The sequence below is a fragment of the Pongo pygmaeus genome, chromosome 1 (genome assembly GCF_028885625.2).
Source record: "Pongo pygmaeus isolate AG05252 chromosome 1, NHGRI_mPonPyg2-v2.0_pri, whole genome shotgun sequence".
Taxonomy (NCBI): Eukaryota; Metazoa; Chordata; class Mammalia; order Primates; family Hominidae; genus Pongo; species Pongo pygmaeus.
The window spans coordinates 20,027,767-20,047,123 of record NC_072373.2 but is presented as its reverse complement, the minus strand read 5'-3'; the positions used below and the strand labels follow the sequence as shown (position 1 = coordinate 20,047,123).

The 19,357-nt window shown below is 42.7% G+C and overlaps 1 protein-coding gene and 1 long non-coding RNA gene across 5 annotated transcripts in view; one reads left to right on the top strand and one right to left on the bottom strand.

Annotated features, from left to right (window-relative positions):
* Positions 1-2,252: 2,252 nt before the first annotated feature.
* Positions 2,253-6,112, bottom strand: LOC134740273 (uncharacterized). The gene is made up of 2 exons (XR_010127621.1): positions 6,046-6,112; positions 2,253-4,715 (listed from the first exon to the last, which is right to left on the bottom strand). It is a non-coding gene; the product is annotated as an uncharacterized LOC134740273 (long non-coding RNA).
* A 32-nt stretch (positions 6,113-6,144) lies between these two features.
* RAB4A (RAB4A, member RAS oncogene family) overlaps positions 6,145-19,357 on the top strand; it is a 34,066-nt gene continuing 20,853 nt past the window's right edge. For 2 of the 4 annotated variants that reach the window (XM_054488317.2, XM_063671343.1), the window contains exon 1: positions 6,186-6,456. Coding sequence is in view for 2 of the 4 variants with exons in the window: in XM_054488301.2 (XP_054344276.1) it covers positions 6,426-6,456 (31 nt within the window). In the remaining 2 variants the exon portion in view is untranslated. Of the gene's footprint in view, positions 6,457-19,357 lie in introns of all 4 variants that reach the window. The other 2 variants (XM_054488301.2, XM_054488309.2) reach the window with 2 other exon arrangements.

The window sequence follows — 19,357 nt, the reverse complement described above, 5'->3', positions numbered from 1 at the left end:
GTCGCCCAGGCTGGAGTGCAGTGGCATGATCTCGGCTCACTGCAACCTCTGCCTCCCAGGTTCCAGCGATTCTCCTGCCTCAGCCTCCTGAGTAGATGAGACTACATGTGCGCGCCACCACGCTTGGCTAATTTTTTGTTTTTTTTAGTAGAGACGGGGTTTCACCATATTGTCCAGCCTGGTCTTGAACTCCTGACCTTGTGATTCACCCACCTTGGCCTCCCAAAGTGCTGGGATTACAGCCGTGAGCCACCGTGCCCGGCCTTGGTTTTTATTTCGTTAGTATTAAGAAACCTAATAGGCATTCATTCAAGTGGACGTATCAAGTAAGCAATTGTACATAGAAGCCTAGGCAAGCTAGAAGTTAAGGAATCATCAGCTTTAGATCATATTGAAAGCCTTAAGACCGGATGAAATGAATGAGCAAGTAAGTGACTGCAGAGAAAGAGTGCCACAGACTGAGCTCTGGACTCAGACAGGAGGAAGAAGCAGCACTCCCTGAGCTGGGGGTTGTGCAGAGTTGTACAGAGAGAGAGAGAGAGCCAGAGGTTTGCAGAGGGTTCCCTTCAAGTCTTCTACTGAGCAGTGCAGGCAAGTGAAGAAATAACTGCATTTCAATTCCCTATTGTGGTAGGCACTCCTACCCCATGCTAGATAAAGCATCACCTGCAAATATTAGAGAAAACAATCCCCAGCACTCACACATGGCCCAGAGGAACTCCTAATTCCACCAACCATGGTGAAAACCTTCATAACTCAAGGACTTGTTGAGTAGAATGCTGCTCAGGGCCCACCCCCTAAAAAAAAGTGTAAAAACATGACCTGAAGCATCAAGCTCTTTCCAAGGAACTTACCTGCACCCCAGAACAAAGCTCAAAAATATTTATAAAAATAAACATTATATGTATCTCAAAGTAAACTTCTCAATGTCTGGCATTCAATAAAAAATTATCTGGCTTGTAAAGTAGGAAAATATTACCTACAATGAAGAGAAAAGCCAATCAATATAAACAATCTCAGAAATTACTTAGGTGATAAAGTTAGTAGAAATGACACATGTTCCATATGCTTGAGCACTAAACACGGAAACCAGAGGACCCAGATGCAGGTCCAGACACCGAGTGAAACTTCTGCAGGTGAAATGGCAATGCCTGAGAGGAAAAATACGCTGGATGGAATTGACAGCAGATTAGATACTATAGGAAAGATGAGTGAATTTAAAGACACAGCAATGGAAATTACACAAAAATGAAAAACAGAAAGAAAAAAGACTGACAAACAATGAACAAAGCCTGAGTTAGCTGTGAGACAAATTCAAGTGATCTAATATTTGTGTAGTAGAATCGCCAAAGGAAAGGAGAGGCATGGGCACAAAAAATATTTGAAGAAATAATGGCTGAAAAAATTCCAAATCTGATAGCAACTATAAACTCAAAGACTAGAGAAGTTCAGTGAAACTCAAGGACAAAAACTTTAAAGAAAATCAACACCAAGGCACATCATAATCAAATTGCTTCAGACCAGTGATACAGATGAAATCTTAAAACCAGAGATAAAAGACACGTTGCATAAAAGAAATAAAGATAAGAATGGCAGCTGACTCCTTATCAGAAACAAAATAAGCCAGAAAACACTGAAATGGTATCTTCATGTTAGGAAAAAAAAATTGAAAACCCTAAAAATCGAAATTGAGCAAAAATAGCTTCAAACACAGAAGTGAAATAAAGACTTTTTTGGATCTATAAAAGCTGAAAGAATTAGTCACCAGCAGATCTACACTTCAAGATCTGTCAAGGAAAGCCCTTCAGGCAAAAGGGAAATGAGACCATGGAAATCTAATCTACACAAGAGAATAAGGAGTCCTAGATATGGTAACTATGTGAGTAAATATAAAACACTTTTTTCTTATTGTTTAAATCTATTGAAAAGAATTCGCCGAAAATGCTGTATATATGTACAAAGTATTGAATATTATTCAGTCTTCAACAGGAAGGAAATTCTGACACATTCTACAATGTTACAGATGAATCTTGAGGACATTATGCTAAGTGAAATATGACAGTGAGGAAAAGACAAATACTGTATGACTCCATTTATATGAGGTACTGTACCTAGAGAAGCCAATTCCTAGACAGGAAGTAGAATGGTGGTTGCCAGGCACCGTGGGGAGAAGTGAATGGGGAGTTGTTGTTAAACAGGTAGAGTTTCAGGTTTGCAACATGAAGTGTTCTGGAGATGGATGGTGGTGATGGTTGCACAACAATGGGAATATATTTAATGCCACTGTACATTTCAAGATGGTTGAGATGGTACATTTTACGTCTATTTTACCACAATTAAAAGGAAAAGAGAGACACAGAATTAGTAGCTTATTAAGTAGAAACAATAACAATGTATGTGGGCGTACAACATATGTAGAAGTACAACATCCTCAGCACAGATGCTGAGGGAGGATGGAAGCAAATGGTTGTGAGTTTCCTATACTCTGTATAAAGTAGTGTATTATCACCTGGAGGTGGACTGTGATGAAGCCCTATACTATCAACCCCAAAACCACCACTAAACCTCACAAGAAGTTATTCTTCCTAAGCAACAAATGAGATAAAACAATCACAAAAATGCCTCCGTCCACTGAAAAGGCCTAGAAATAGCAGTCCCCTGGAGCAGCAAGCACAAGCGTACACATATATCAAAAATTATCAAAATGTACACTTTAAATACGTGCAGGCCGGGCGCGGTGGCTCACGCCTGTAATCCCAGCATTTTGGGAGGCTGAGGCAGGCGGATCACCTGAGGTCAGGAGTTTGAGACCAGTACGGCCAACATGGTGAAACCCCGTCTCTATTAAAAATACAAAAATTAGCCAGGTGTGGTGGCGCGTGGCTGTAATCCCAGCTACTCAGAAGTCTGAGGCAGGAGAATCACTTGAACCTGGGAGGCAGAGGTCATAATGAGCTGAGATCACACCACTGCATTCCAGCCTGTGCAACAAAGCAAGACTGCATCTCAAAAAATAAAAGGAAATAAAATAAATACATACATACATATGTGCAGTTATGCCTATCATACTTCAATAAAATTGTTTCAAATAAAAGCACAATGAGCTACCTGGACCGGTGAAAATTCCAGTGGTAGTCATAATGTCTTTCCACAGACTTTCTCTTCTGCATTCTTTCAGGGACATAATAATGTTGCATTTCCTGTCCTCTTTGAAATTAAGTGTTGCCACACGACTTGCTTTGGCCCATGAAATGTAAATACAAGTTCTTATAGCAATTCCTGGTAAGTGCTTCTCTAGCTAACGCACAATCCGTCCTAATGCATAGCCACTCCTACCTGAGTGATTGTGGAGATGCATTTAGATAAAACACACTCGGTCAGCCTGGGTCTAGGAGGGCCCATGAGCAAGTCTCTGCTAGTGGGAGTGGACAGGTAGTCTGAGTGAGGAACTTTGCTGTGTAAGTCATAAATGGGTTGAGAGATCTGCATTACTGCAGTTAATCTAGCCCATTCTGACTGAATATTCCCTAGCAACAGAGGTATCTGATCATGGACATAGTTTTGACAGTGGAAGGTAAAGTGGCCCAGTAACCTCTGAGGTCTCTACTTTCTTGAAGATGTGAGTTATATGTCATAGTCTCCACCAGTTTGGGTGTGGAATTGAGCTTCCATTTTCAAGTCTCCACTTGTATGTCCGGAATTTGGCTCCTTCTCAAGGTAACACCCAGGGATTGCTGAGTTCCCAAGCGCTCAGACACAAGTCCACTCATTTTCTTCAATTCCAGTTACCAAAGAAAGTCACCATTCCACCAAGGCTGTGACCAGTGCCCTCCACCAGGCCTAGCTCCAAGAATCTCATGCATCAAGCCCCAGGGCTCGTCATGTTGGGCATTAAATGTAAGGTCATGCCACATTCTTTAGCATTGTCAGGAAGCAGGAAGGAAAGTACCAGATACTTGAAGGACCCACTGACCTGGAAAAAAGTGGGATCTAGTTTCAGCTTGAAAAAATCCTTCTTCATAATTACATTTCCCGTAGGCAAATCTCCAACATGCCTAGGCTATTGTATATCTGTTTTTACTGTGTCATAAACCTCCCCCAAAGAGAAGGGAGACAATAACTGGAGAAAACCACAAATCAATTTTGCACTATTTTTTTCTTCCATATAATCAGCAGTGCCTCAGAATCAAAGCAGTCTCTAAAAATATTTTGAAGAAATGTATTTTCTTTCAAAGATCCAAAGTTACTGAGATGCAAAGAATCTTCCACAGTATCATCCAAGGATACTGAGTGGCTCCTTCAAACTTCGCCCTTGCATATTTCTTCTTCCAGTTGTGATACTGCAGTTACATTTGCAAACCAATGGATCCCTTTGGGTGGTTTTTCCAAAACAAATCATCTTTCCCAAAGGCCTACCTAAGTCTTCATTTTCCACAAAGTAGAAAACTGCCCACAGCTTTGGAATGGCAGCATAATTTGTATTTCTACCACCTTGTCCAGGTTTCAGGGATCTCTGGTCCAGTTTCAGTCAATAACGCTAACTATCACTGCAGCTCACTGACTTCTTTCTTGTACATAGCGGTTTTTCGCAGGAAGAAAACAAATCTAACGAATAGGAATAACTTCAGGTGATGCTGTTTTCTTCCCGCTTCCTGGGATCACTGTCTTTCCTCTGAAATGGTTTTAATCAGAACCAATCTGTTATACTCAGGAGCCTAAATCAAAAACGACATGCAGAGAGACAAACAAGAAAGCAACAAATGATCTGAGCCATTGAACGAGAAATATATACAAAACAATTTTAGGAATTACAGCTCTCACAACTTTTCACCATGGGGCCTTCTCTGTGATTTAGAATAAACTGCATTTATTTGTTATTAGGATCGGAGACAAGAGAAAAATACCGACCCAAATAGCCACTGGGGAGGAGGGAAGCTCTGAGGTCAATTTACGTGGAGGATGGAGCCAAATTGACTCACACACACACAAAAAAGTATGTACTGGCATTTTCCACACAGTCCAGGTCACTTGGGAGCTTAGCCAAGGATATTTTGAGCATTCGACTACCTATTGTGAACAAGGTTGGGAACTATGAGGCGCTATGTGGCCCTGATCAAGCTCAGATGTGCCAAATCCTCAACCAAAATTCTCTTTCCCATAAATGTTTATCTCTACATTTCCCACAGAAGGGGATTCTAACTCAGTTTTGCTTCTGAAACCAAACTATCCAAAGCCAGGTGAGATGACTCACGCCTGTAATCCCAGCAATTTGGGAGGCCAAGGAGGGAAGATGCTTGAACTCAGGAGTTCAAGACCAGCCTGGGCAACATAACGAGACCCCACCTCTACAAAAAATTTAAAAACTGGCGCGGTGTGGTGGTGTGTGCCCCTAGTCCCAGCTACTCAGGAGGCTGAGGCGGGAGAATCGGTTGGGCTGGGCTGACAGTGCCAGACCCTGTTAAAATATAAAAATAAAAAAAACTCCTAAATTTGGAAACACATCCCCAGCTGAGGGCCAGGAGATACTTCTCAACCGTAATCCAGAACCCTCTAAAACGGGATGTGGAGAGGCTGCTGTCTGTAGTCTTGCGATGACCCTTCAGCACCTGGGCATCTTGCGCTTCTGTCATTCCGCCCACACCCGCTCAGCTCCATCCAAGAGGGCCCGGCAGTTTGGAGTGAAAGCTTAGCTTCCCAACGGGTAAATGAACCTGCCTCCCATTCACAGGGCGGCCTCTGGCTGGACACCTGGGGCCTACTGCCTCCTTGTTACACATTAACCAAGTTCTGGCCTCGATCGTAACAGCGTCAGGGAAGTTTTTTCCTGGCTGACAGCCACAGATGATGACCGAAGACAACGTCTTAACTGAGACGGGCCAATTTGGCAAATGGACTGCTTTCCTCCCCAGTGCGGGCACCTTCCTCCTCTGTCCGGCAACTGGACCCCACTGTCCCCAGCCCTCTGTCACCCTCAAACCTGCCCACCGCCCGCCTCTACCCGACCCTCCCTCAGGGAAATCGGGACTCAGCCCCCAACGCCCCCACCTGCCGCTCTGCCCACCACGGCGCGCACCGCCAGAGGGCCCAGCCCGCGCACGTGCTTCCGGCGCGCGCCGAGGTCCCCATGCGCCCCGCCCTGGCCTCCCCGTGCGCACGCGCGAACGCGGCGTGGGCCGGGCCTCGCGTAGCCCATCTCCTCTTCCTCCTGGCGGTCGCGGCCGGACGGCGGGTGGAGGGCCCTGCGCCTGCGCGGAGCTGGAGTCCGGCTGGGCCGCAGCCGCTGGGAGACCGGCGGTTGCCGTGGGGACCGGTCGGGCCCCTCCCTCCTCTGGTCCCCCGCCCCAGGTCCTTCCCCACCGAGACGCGCCGGCGGACCGCGGGCGAGTGCAACCGGTGACCCGGCGAGAGGCGGCGCCGCTCCCAAGATGTCGCAGACGGCCATGTCCGAAACCTACGGTACGAGGCCCGGGCTGGCGGGACGCGCGGGTTGGGCCGCGGGGGGCGTCGGCGGCGCGGGGCCGGGCCTGGGCTGCGGGGGTCTTGAGGGTGGCGGTGGCGCCGGCCGGAGCCGGGGGACGGATCTTGGAGGTGTCTGGGCTTGGGACCGGGATGAGGGACGCGGGACGCTGGGGACTCGGGTGGGGTAGCGGGTGCGCGGGGCGCGGGGGTGCTGTGCACAGCGCATTGGCGTGATCCGCCTTTTCAAGTTTCCTCTTGCTCTTTCTCTGCTCTTACACTCTTAGCGCTTTTCCCCTCTCAGTCTAATGTAAATAACTGAAGGTTTGGAAAGCCAGCTTGATGTTCCGTTTCAGCTGCGATATTATCCCCAGCGAGCCTGTGAAGGGTTTAGGGCGACGCTTGTGTTCCTCAAATACTTCAGTTTGACCTTTCCTGGTTTGGAATTCCTTGCTTTACATTGGGATTACAGTGAGGAGTTATTGATAGACTAATTCATCTCTTCCTCCGGAGACCTCTTGTTTCGTTTATTTCTCCCTCCGTCTCAGTGTTTTTTAGCCTTTTCTGGGTTGCATTTTGGCTATTTATAAACATGTCTTGTCTCTTTCTTAAGTCCGTAAGCACCTTGAAAGCAAAGCCCTGGCTGTTTAATCTTTGTTTCCCCTGCAGCACCCAGACCTGCAGGTGCTTGACAAATACTGTTTTGAATAAGCGAAAGCTTTCCCAGTGCATATACTGTGTGCTTTTTTTTTCTCCCCTTTTTTGGCCTTGCGTGGTAAGAATAAACAACTTGTACTTTGTATCAGAGTTGAATATTAATAGATGTTTACCAGTCCCTAATCACTCTTTCAGATGTATGTATTCTCAGGTTAAGACTTTGATTTGGAGTTTTACAGTCCCAGAGAGAGGCTCAAGTTCAAAATTACGTACCTCAAGCCAAATTAGTCCTGTCTCCATCTGTCCTGGCATGCTGCTTCCTTCTCTGCAACAAATACTGTGGAATGACATTAGGGAAGCGGGCACCGTGCTGGGAGGGCTGTAAGTCCTGCAGAAACACAGCAGACACGGCTCTGGTCTCATGGAGCGTAGTCTATTGAGGGAATGCAGTATTAATCCAATTGTGATACTAATGAGTGAATAATTAAAAACCAGGCAAGAGTTCTGAAGGAGTGTGGTCCGTGAAAGTGTGTTAGAAAGAAAGATGACCCAGATAGGGGTGTCAGGGAGGCATTAACCAGGCAGCACGCAGAACATCTCAGGCCTGTGGGAAGGGTAACTTAAGAAGGGTGTGTTTTGAGCACCACACTGGAGAGATGGATGAGGAGACAGAGAGGAGAGGGTCTTGAGGAAGGCGTCAGTTTGTCTTGTAAGAAACAATGGGAACTTTTGGAAGGGCTTCCATGCTGGGGTCACAGTGCATTTGGTCCACCTTCAATGAGTGACTCCTGTGACTGGTACTGCCCTGTTCTTGGTGACAAAGGGGCATGACATCTGTTCCTAGAAGGCTTAGGAAATCCTCCAGTAAGTCGATGCCTTCATCAGGACAAGTGTTTGCAAATGCTTCTGAAAATGGCAGTGGTCTGGTTCTTCCTGTAGAGAACCACAGTCAGAAATGTTGTAAGGAAAACATGCTCTTTAGCAATTTTTGGTTACATCTTTACACCTCTTTATTTTCAAGGGCTCTTTAGCCCAGGCTTAGTTTCTTTAACCTGAGTAAGGAGCACGGAGCACTAGGGGAAGGGTGGAATGTCCGAATAAGAAAAGCAAGTGGGGGTCATGAATCTTAAGAAAGGATTGGAAGAGTTCAGGAGATAGAGCTTTTATGTTTCATTTTTCGTATACGCAATGATAACAACTGATAAAATAGAGCATATCTTTGGCATCTCCACTTCAGACACAGTTAACTGAACTTTTGAGCTTCACAGATTGATTACATTCTGATCATAAGGCTTTGACCATTAGTATTCTTATTTCATGGTAACTTCCAAGTATGTTTTTACTTTGCAACTCTGAATTGAATCTTTTCTTCTAATAGAGGAAATTAATCGAAAACTAGTAGAAACTGATAAATAGAAAATGAGGCCAGAGGTGATGGCTCACGCCTGTAATCCCAGCACTTTGGAAGGCCGAGGTGGGCGGATCACTTGAGCTCAGGAGTTCAATACCAGCCTGGCCAACATAGCGAAACCCCAACCCTATTAAAAATACAAAAAATTACCTGGGCATGGTGGTATGCTTGTAGTCCCAGCTACTTGGGAGGCTGAGGCATGAGAATTGCTTGAACCCAGGAGGTGAAGTTTGCAGTGAGCCAAGATTGTGCCACTGCACTCCATCCTGGGCAACAGAGTGAGACTCTGTCTCAAAAAAAGAAAATGAGTTTTAGAAAGAGCTAGCAGGACAGTTGAAGTTTGCCAAGCTGAAGTAAAAGTCACCTAGAACCAAGTCCTAGGCTGTCACTTTGACGTATCAGTGGCCATATTTATACAGCATTGTTCCTTAAAAGTGAAACAGGCTCTGTGCTGGACATTTGCCTCTGAGCTGGTGAAGGAATGTTTGCCTAACCTTTAAACTCCTTTGTACTCTGTGCTCATTTGCTCTTCTGTAAAAGGAGGCTCTGTGTAGCTTGACAGAGAGATGAGGAAAAATCAAGGGCCAGTGCATGAAATGTACTGGGTTTTTGTTTCCTTTTTTTTTTTTTTTTTTTGAGACAGGACCTCACTCTGTCACCCAGGCTGGAGTGCAGTGACACAATCACGGCTCACTGCCGCCTCCACCTCCCCATCTCAAGTGATCCTCCCACTTCAGCCTCCTGGGTAGCTGGGACCACAGGTGCATGCCACCACACCTGGCTAATTTTTTTTTTTTTTTAATTTTTTTTGTAGAGACGGGGTCTCTCTCTGTTGCTCAGCCTCATCTAGAACTCCTGGGCTCAAGTGATCCTCGTGCCTCCACCTCCCAAAGTGTTGAGATCACAGGCATGAGCCACTTGCCCTGCTGAAATGTACTGTTAATGAGCTACCTCTCATTAATGTGTTCATTTAATATGCTTTTTAACATATTAAAACAGTATTTCACCTTCCATAGACTAAGTAGTGTTGAACATTTTTGTTGCTTTGAAGTCACCACATGAATACTGTACTTTATGTAATATTGTGAAACAAATTGAAATCTTAGGTTTTGGATGAAACCCTTAATCTGAATATGAAACAAAATTCTACTAAATGCCATTAGATACACTACATTCTTAAAGCCCTGGCCAGTTAGTATGGCTTGGGACTTCCCAAGGAACTCTGCCTCAGCCATCTGAGACCTGGGAGATTACAAATTGGCTGAAAGTAATTTTGATGCTAAGCAGCGATGTTCAGAAAGGAGCTAAAAAGTGTATGTAGTGGGAAAATGCCAGGAATTTCTTTTAAAATTAAGTGCTGGGGCAGTTCGAGAGTGAGGAAAAATCTAATACAAAATCTCTACATATTTTGAGTTTATGCCGTCTACAATGGGAATAACATATGAAACAGAAGAATACAACTCAAATTGCTGGTTCTATGCTCATTTTTATTAAAATATACTCGTAATGTTTTTATTTTGTGCTTCATTTTGAAAACAGCACAGTATTACAGTATTTGCCATATAATTTTGAGAATTATCAGAATATTTTTCTTAAAAATGTATCATTGTAGGCTGTTTGGGTTGAATTGTGTTCCCCAAAATATCTGTTTAAGTCCTAACCCCTTGTACCTGTGAATGTGACCGCATTTGGAAATAAGGTCTTTGCAGATGTAATCAAGTTAAGATGAGGTCATCATACTGAATTATGGTGAGCCCTAATTCAGTGACTGGTGTCCTTATAAGATGAGGGAAACTTAGACACAAATGCATTCAGAGAGAAAGAGATGTGAGGATGGAGGCCAAGATTGGAGGGATGCATCTACCAGCCAAGGAGTGCCGAGGGATGGCTGGCAACCACCAGAAGCTAGAGAGAGGCAAGGAGGGATCCTTCCCTTGAGCCTTCAGAGAGAGCTTGACCCTGCCAGCACTCTGAATTTGAATGCCTGGCCTCCAGAACTGTGAGACAATAAACTTCTGCTGTTTTAAGCTTCTGAGTTTGTGGTTCTTTGTGATGACAGCCCTAAGAAACTAAAATATAGGCTTTGCTCATCAAAATACGATTCATGGAGAAATTTAGGATGACAAGGCAAGATGGAGTGAAGAAGATATCCTTGGTAAAGGAAATAGCATTTCTTTTCCTTTTTTTTTCTTTGAGATAGAGTCTCGCGCTGTTGCCCAGGCTGGAGTGCAGTGGCGCAATCTCGGCTCACTGCAACCTCCACCTCCCGGGTTCAAGCGATTCTCCTGCCTCAGCCTCCCAAGTAACTGGGACTACAGGCGCCCACCACCACACCTAGCTAATTTTTTTTTGTATTTTTAGTGGAGACGGGGTTTCACTATGTTGGTCAGGCTGGCCTCCAAACTCCTGACCTCATGATCCGCCCTTCTCAGCCTCCCAAAGTGCTGGGTTTATAGGCGTGAGCCACCCGTGCCCATCTGTAAATAGCATTTCAAAGTCACCTGGTTCCAATAAAGTATGAAATAACTTGCTGTTAGGGAAATCACCCCAATTGCTCTTTACCTTAATTTCATGAAAGATGGAACAGGTAAACATGTCAACAAAGGAATCCTGTAACACCAAAACAAAGGACATTTCTTCAAGTTGAATAAATATATGATTATACATGTTTGTCATTTTCTTTTTCTCATTCACTGAAAGCTGGTGAACATTTCAAGTACCAAAGTTTGGGAAACATTTCACCAGTGCTTATCAAACTAATGTGCACACAAGTCCCCTGGTGTATTAAAATGTAGATCCTGACTTGGGGGGTGAGGGAGATCTGCATCTGACCAGCTCCCAGGTCGCACAGGTGCTGTTGGTCCAGGGAGGCATGTAATGACTCCACTCTTGAGAACTTTGAAAACATGGTTTTTTGAAAAAACAAAATATTATTTTTTCTCATGGTCATTTGAACTGTAAAGTATTCCAATCCATGCCTGTGACTTTACTGCTGATGCTCTGATGACTGTAACATCTATATTTCTAGTCACATCCTTCACTCAAGCTACAGATCTTGTTTTCAGCTACCTAACTACACCTGGGTGGACTACAGGCATCTGAATGCAATACGTCCCAAACCCAACAAATTACTCACGCCTATACCCCATCTTCTATTTTTCCTGTGTTTGCCTAGAAGATAAAGTTAGAGTCCATTTTTAATTCTTCCCCCTCCTTACCTCCTGGATCTATTTGGTTTCAGTCTTTTGAGCTGACTTCTTAACATGGTTTAAGTTACTGTTTACCCTGAAAGATGCAAAGAAAAGTTAAATTAGGGCCAGTTTACACGATTAAAAGGTAAGAAAATTGGGTTTCATTCCAAAGTTCTTCGTCGCAGTGACTTGAGCAGCTGTGCTGACTATCTTACAGCTTGCCACACAGCATCTGCACCACTGTCCCTAGGCAGCTTCCACAGCACCTGGAACCTGGGTTCATGAGGATACGAGAGCCTCCTGGGCGAGGATGGGAGTAGTTTTCCACTTTAGAAGAACTATATATCTATATATAATATAGATATATTATATATATATAGTTTATATATAAATTATTTACAATTTATATATAATTATTATTTATATTTATATTATATAAATTATTATTATATCAGTGGAAAGTAACAAAGAGTTGGCCTGCTAAGTAACTGGCTTCCTCACGTCAGCCTCCTCAATGCGTGTGATCCCAACAAATGCGTCAGGAAAATCAAAGACCCAATCACGAACCTGGAGCAATTGTTGGGGAGTCTATGTTGCAAATGTTAAATTTACAAGGGTCAGGATTCCGCCGTGCCAACAACGTTTAATTCAGGCTTAGGTAGACCGCGGCTCCTACAGGCACACTGCAGAGTCCCATGATTAGCTTTTGCTGCCTGTTCCACCTCCTTTACTTCTTATTCTTCCTGTTCCTCTACAGGTCGTGTGCTCCTCTGCGCCCAAACGTTCCACCTCTCCTAATCAGCATTTCATCAAGGTTCCCACTGTTCAGTTCCTCCCTGACCATTGTACCAAAACTTTTTGTCCTTTAAAGTACATGTCATCTTATATTCTGTCCTCTGCCAGCTCCTGTTGCTGTTATCTGATGACCCTGGGGATAGTCCTTTTTCAACAAGGTCATCTATCCTATGGTCTTGCTTTTTGCTCCAACTCCTGACTGATCCTAGGTCACACTGCAGTGTCCTTGCAGAGGTCAGTCAACAACTCTGCTCCACAATTCCTTGAGTTTAGTCAAGATGAAGTCAGGTCTCTTCTACCACCTCTTCAGGTACTCACTTCCCTAACTGCTCCCTGGACTTTGTCACCTATCCCATTCTGACCACTCCAACTCCATCCAGTCTTCACTGTAAGAGCTTCAGGCTGCTGGTCCATCTCCTCCCTTTCTTCTTTTTTTTTCTGAGACAGTCTCATTCTGTTGCCCAGTCTGGAGTGCAGTGGCACTATCTCATCTCACTGCAACCTCCACCTGCTAGGTTCAAGTGATTCTCGTGCCTCAGCCTCCTGAGTTGCTGGGATTACAAGTGTGCGCCACCACGCCTGGCTCATTTTTGTATTTTTAGTAGAGATGGGGTTTCACCATGTTGGCCAGGCTGGTCTCAATCTCCTGACCTCAAGTGATCCACCCACCTTGGCCTCCCAAAGTGCTGGGATTACAGGCATGATCCACCGTGCCTGGCCCCTTTCTTCTTTTCAGGCAATGAGCTGCTCTCTCTTCAGATAAGACACTCATGGCTTTTCCTTCCACCTCGTCCTTCTTTTTCTTTCAACTACACACACTTTGCACAGCTCCAGCCCTGGCTACCCAGCCATCTGCCTTGCCTGCTGTGCAGACAGAGCTCCTTTTAGATTGAGATCATTGCAGATGTATGGTCTCTGCTTCCAGCTGGGTACTCAGTAATATTTAGCAATCATTTTTCTTATCCTGGCCACCTGTCTCTCCGCATCAGCTATTTTAAACCTTCACACATCTCCTCAAGCCCATTCTCTCACTCCTAGTAGATGACCACCAGTAGATGTAAGGAAAAGATGCCATGTATGCAAACTTGCTTACCTCATCCTTAACCCTTTCCATGTTGTCTCAGAAGAAGGTCTCTCTTGTCTAAAACTAACCCCAGCCTTCTACTTTGGACCCCATCTCTAAAGCTTCAGGTCCCCTTCACCCATCATATCTGTTCCCCTCCTTTCCCTTTCCACTGGTAGCTTCCTGACTTTGTGCCTTCCTCCTTTAACCACCTCTGTCTCCTTTCCCTCACAGCTAAGCTGCTTATAAGAGCTGTCAGTACTTTTTGTCAACAGTGTCTTACTTCCTTCATTCTTCAACTGACTGTAATTAGGATTTTGCCCCTACCTGAAGTGATGTTGGTTTCACCAGGGATGCTGATGATCAGTCAGTGGACACTTGGCAGCCTTTATCTTACTTAGCTTCTCTTTTCATATTCGGCCCTTATAAGAACTGCTTCCCCAAATCTCCACTGTGTTGGCTTACGGGTATTTTCAACTTAATCTCTGAATTGGCAACTTATTATTTTGCCTTAAAGCCTATTCCTTCTCAGAACCTTCAGCATCTCTTACTTCAGTTTTTGTAATCACAGACCCTAAGCCTTTAATTCCTAAAGAAGGAAACCTTCTTTAAATGACTCCATTCTACCCAAATTCTAGTGCTATATACCACAGCACTTAGCCTCTTCTGCCAGGAAGTAAGACACATGAAATGCATCATACAGTCAGAGGCCATACATCTGTGCTTCCTTTCTGACATTTGGAAATCTTGAAAGCAAGGCCATTGCTTGGGGAAAAAACTAGAAAGGCAGAGGTCATCGTGTCTGCTGAATATGGCTTAATTTTCTTGAACACTCAAGGTCATCACTGACTATCGACTGCTGCACAGAATGTGCTGTGCTATTACGGCCACTTTCTAGCTCATCCCCTGCTGTCCCCATCTGCCTTTGTGCCTGTAGTTCACAGTCCTACTTTAGTATATACCTTTGATCTGCTGCGGTTTGAGGCATTAGGTAATACAGCCTGCTTGAAGTGAATGTAAAACAAGTCAGTCAATTCCAAATGAGGTGTCTCCTGTAGAGTTAATCTTTTTTTGGCTTTATGTTTGCTATTTCAGTGGCTAGGAGGCCTTTTTTTTCCTGGTCTTTATTTTGTCTGTGTTCCTGAATGGCTGACATTTGTCCAAGATTGAATTCTAATTATTTGATACCTTTCCTATTATCTCATTTGACATTTCTCATACGAAAAGCTAAAAGTACATTAGAAGGATGTATCTGTTTTAGATTTTCTGTTTTGGGGTGTGGTCTTTCCCTTCAATCTTAATTCACTCTGGAGGAAACCCTTATCAGGTGAATGTAATTATCATCAACTGAATGAGAAAAATTTATTGTGAATTTGAGACAAGTTAACGTTCACTATAATAAACACCAAATCTAATTTAAGTGGGCACAATTATTTAACCAGTTCACAATTATTTAACCAGTTCACACTTAGTTATCTTATATAACCTACATAGGCATTTTACCTTCATTAATTACTCTGTAATATGGCTATTCACCTGTTCCTGTTAAGCCTTTCTGTAGTTGTTAAGCACTATACACTTAACATATAAAACATACACATGGTATGCTATATATATGTCATCCACTGTTAAGCAAGGAAAAAGAAAAAACCACAGATTAAAAATACAAAATAAACCCATAAAACTAGTACAGATTCTGCCATATTCTGATATGGAGTCATGATGAGTGAGATCATCATTGCTGCAAACCAGCAAACATTGAACACTCTGAGAGAACATGATGCATTCCTGCCAGAATGATTTCTGTGAGATCCAGGTAATTCAGCACTAACTGAAACTCCTCATGAAGTTGGATTCTCATCATCTACCAAGGAATAATTCATTGTCTCCTTATAGTTTTATCTATGTTATCTAAATACATGTATCACCACACAGAAAAAGAATTGATGGACAGCTCAGCTGCTTATCTGCTGCTCCTTCCTTCTAGTATTGTTTCCTTCTTGAATCCTTTGCTAGTTCTTCCAGTTTGGGGACTGTGCATAGTAAACTTACAGAGTCATTGTCTGATGATATCACGTATTTTTTTTTCCGTTAAGCTTTCTATTTTGAGATCATTGCAGATTCATATAGTTTTAAGAGAAAATACAGAGTTCTCATGCACCTTTTTCCTAGTTTTCTCCAATGGGAAAAACTTACAAAACTATTGCAGAATATCACAACTAGGATATTGATGTTGACACAGATACAGGACACTTCTGTCACCACAAAGATCTCTCCTGTTGCCCTTTTATAGGCACAGACTTCCTTCCTATCACCACATTATCCTTAGCCTTTGGCAACCACTATTCTCCATTTCTATGATTTTGTCATTTTAAGAATATTATATAAATGGAATCTTGCAGTTGCAATTTTTGGGGATTGACTTTTTCACTCAGTATAATTCTCTGGAGATGCATCCAGGTTATTGCATCTATTGACAGTTTAATCCTTGTTATTGCTGAGTAGCATTTCTTGTTATGAGTGTACCAAAGATTGTCTAACAGTTTACCTGTTAAAGAACATCTGGGTTGTTTCTAATTTTGGGCTATACCAATACAACTGCCATAAACATTCATGTACAGGGTTTTATATGACTCAAAGCCTTCATTTCTCCGAGATGAATGTCTAGGAGTGCAGTTTCTGAGTCATATGGTAGTTAAATGTTTAGTTTTATAAGAAACTGCCAACCATACTGTTAACATTTTACTTAATGTTAAAATCTCGAGCTATAATGGTGGGTTTGTCTGTTTGGCCTTTTAATTGTGTTAGTTTTTGCTTGACGTATTTTACAGCTGTTTGGCATATACACGTTCAAGATACCTATATCTTATTGGTGGGTTTACCCTTATGTATTAATAGTTATGTAATGGACCTTTCTGTCTCTGGTTATTTTCTTTGTTCTGAAGTCTATTTTATCTGATATTAATACAGCCAGCCCTGTATTTCTTTGATTAATGTTTGTATGATACATCCTTTTCCATTCTTTCAGCAGCCCATATCATTATAACTGAAGTGAGTTTCTTGTAGACGGCGTATGATTAGGTCATGCTTTTTAAGTCAATCTTCCAATCTTTGTCATTTAATTGATGTATTTATTCCATTTACATTATTGTAATTATGATATTGTATGACTCAGGTTTGCCATTTTATTTCTCAGTTTTCTTTTCCAGCCTGCCTTGACTGGCCATTTTAAAGAATTCTGTTTGATTTACCAAGAGTGCTTTGGAATATATCTCTGCTCATAGCTTTTTCAGTGGTCACTCTATGTCTTACTTTATATATACATAACTTATCATAGTTATATATATATATCATAGTTTACTATTGTCATCTTTTTATCCTGTCTTGTTTTAATTGCCTTAAGTATTACCTTTACATATTTTAGAATCATATAGATAATACTATTTTTCTTAAACAGTTAAACATAATGAAGAAAACTCAAGAAGGAAAGCCTATTGTATTTGCCCATGTTTTTGCTTTCCATGTTCTTTCTTCCACTCTGATGTTCCAAGATTCCTTCTTTTATCATTTTCTTCTTGTTTAGAGAAATTCCTGTAGCTATTCTTTTGCGGGTAGATTTCCTGGTGATAAATTCTGTTAATTTTTTTTTAAATCAGAGAATGTCTTCATTTACCCTTTATTCCAGAAAAATAGTTTCACAGGACATAAAGTTCTGGGTTGAAAGGTTTTCTTTCTTTGAGCACTTGAAAAGTACAGTCACTCTCTTATGGCCTCTCTGGCTTCAGATGAGAAATCTGCTGTTATTCGAATTGTATTTCCCTTGTAGATATGGTATCATTTTTCCCTGGCTACCTTTAAGACTTTTTATTGGTGTGCAGTTTACAGAAGTTTGATTATGATGTATCTTGTCATGGACTTCTTTGAGTTTATCCTGTTTGGGTTCATTCAGCTTTCCAAATCTGTAGATTTATGTCTCTCACCAAATTTGTTTTCAGTGCTATTTCTTAGAGTGCTTTTTTCAACCACTTTCTCTTTGTCCTCTCCTTCCAGGACTCCAGTGACATGAATGTTAGATCTTTTTCATTGTCCCCAGGTCCTTGAGGCTCTGTTTATTCATTTCAACCTTTTATTCTTTGTTGTTCAGATTGGATACTTTATCATTTTGTCATCTAGTTCACTGATTCTTTCCTGTCACTTCCATTCTGCTGTCAAGCCCATCCACTGAACTTTTATTTTGGTAGTTTTATTTTTCAGTTTTAAAATTTCTATTTGGTTCTTCTGTGTATCTTCTAGTTCTTTGCTGAGATTTCTAGTTCTTTGCTGACAATTTCTAATTTTTTCATTTGTTTCAAGCATGCTTGTGTTACTTGTTGGATATGATGACTGCTTTAAAATCTTCGTCAGATAATTCTAACATTTGTCCTCTTGACATAGGAATATGTCTATTATCTTTTTTCTTTCAGTTTGAGGTCTTCCTAGTTCTTGGTATGATGAGGAGTTTTCAACTGAAACCTGGATATTTTTATATTATGTTATAGGACCTTAGATCTTTACTTAAATCTTTTAATTGTCTTCCTCTCTTGGACACTACCTTATCACTGCCATCATGTCTAGATTCTGGAATCTAGAAGTTCAGATTCCCCACTTGCTTCCATTGACACATGAGAGGAATTCATCTTGTTACTGCTGGGTAAGGATTAGAATGTTCTCGTCCCTCTTTCCCTGGTGACCTCCACTGACACTGTGGCAGGGGCACAGAATAGCTCATTACCCAGCCAGCAGAGATGAAAGCCCTAGCTTCCTACTTGGTCTTCTCTGACACCATCTTTGTGGGGATATTGATATGCCTGGTTGTAGCCTTGCAAGGGTGGAAGTTTAGGGTCCCCATTCGGCCTTTGCTGGCATGGGTACAGGTTGGACTATAGTTTTTGCTGTGGTGCTTGGCTAGAATAGAGTCATTACTGTGTAAGAGTTTTCCTCTCTCTTGCTTGGCTGCCCCTTTTTTGGTCCCATGGCTACAGAGAGCAGGCTTTTGCTAGGACTTTTTTTGTCTGCATCCATTGGCATTTCTGGGTTGCCAGCTTGTTCTGCTCCAAGCCTAGGATATAAGAGGCAAAAAGAACCCCTTCCAAATCATTCCTTGGGCCCTGAAATCCCTGGTTCACTGAAATCTCTGGTACACTGGCCTTCTTTTGCTCCACTCTTTCAGAGTCCTTTTTTTTTTTTTTGAGACGGAGTTTCTTTCTTGCTGCCGAGGCTGGAGTGCAGTGACACAATCTTGCTTCACTGCAACCTCTTCCTCCCAGGTTCAAGCGATTCTCCTGCCTCAGCCTCCCGAGTAGCTGGAATTACAGGTGCTCGCCACCACGCCTGGCTAATTTTTTTAATTATTATTATTTTTAATAGAGACAGGTTTCATCATGTTGGCCAAGCTGGTCTCAAACTCCTGACCTCAAGATGATCCACCTACCTTGGCCTCCCAAAGTGCAGGGATTACAGGCGTGAGCCACTGTGCCTGGCCTCAGAGTCTTTGATATTTCTTTTCTAGGGTGGTTTTTTGTTGTTGTTATTGTTTTTGTTTTTTTGTTTTTTTGTTTTTTTGGACTGAGTTTTGTTCTGTCGCCCAGACTGGAGTGCGGTGGTGTGATCTTGGCCCATTGCAACCTCCACCTCCCAGGTTCCAGCAGTTCTCCTGCCTCAGCCTCCTGAGTAGCTGGGATTACAGGCACCCACCACCACGCCTGGCTCATTTTTGTATTTTTAGTAGAGACGGGGGTTCGCCGT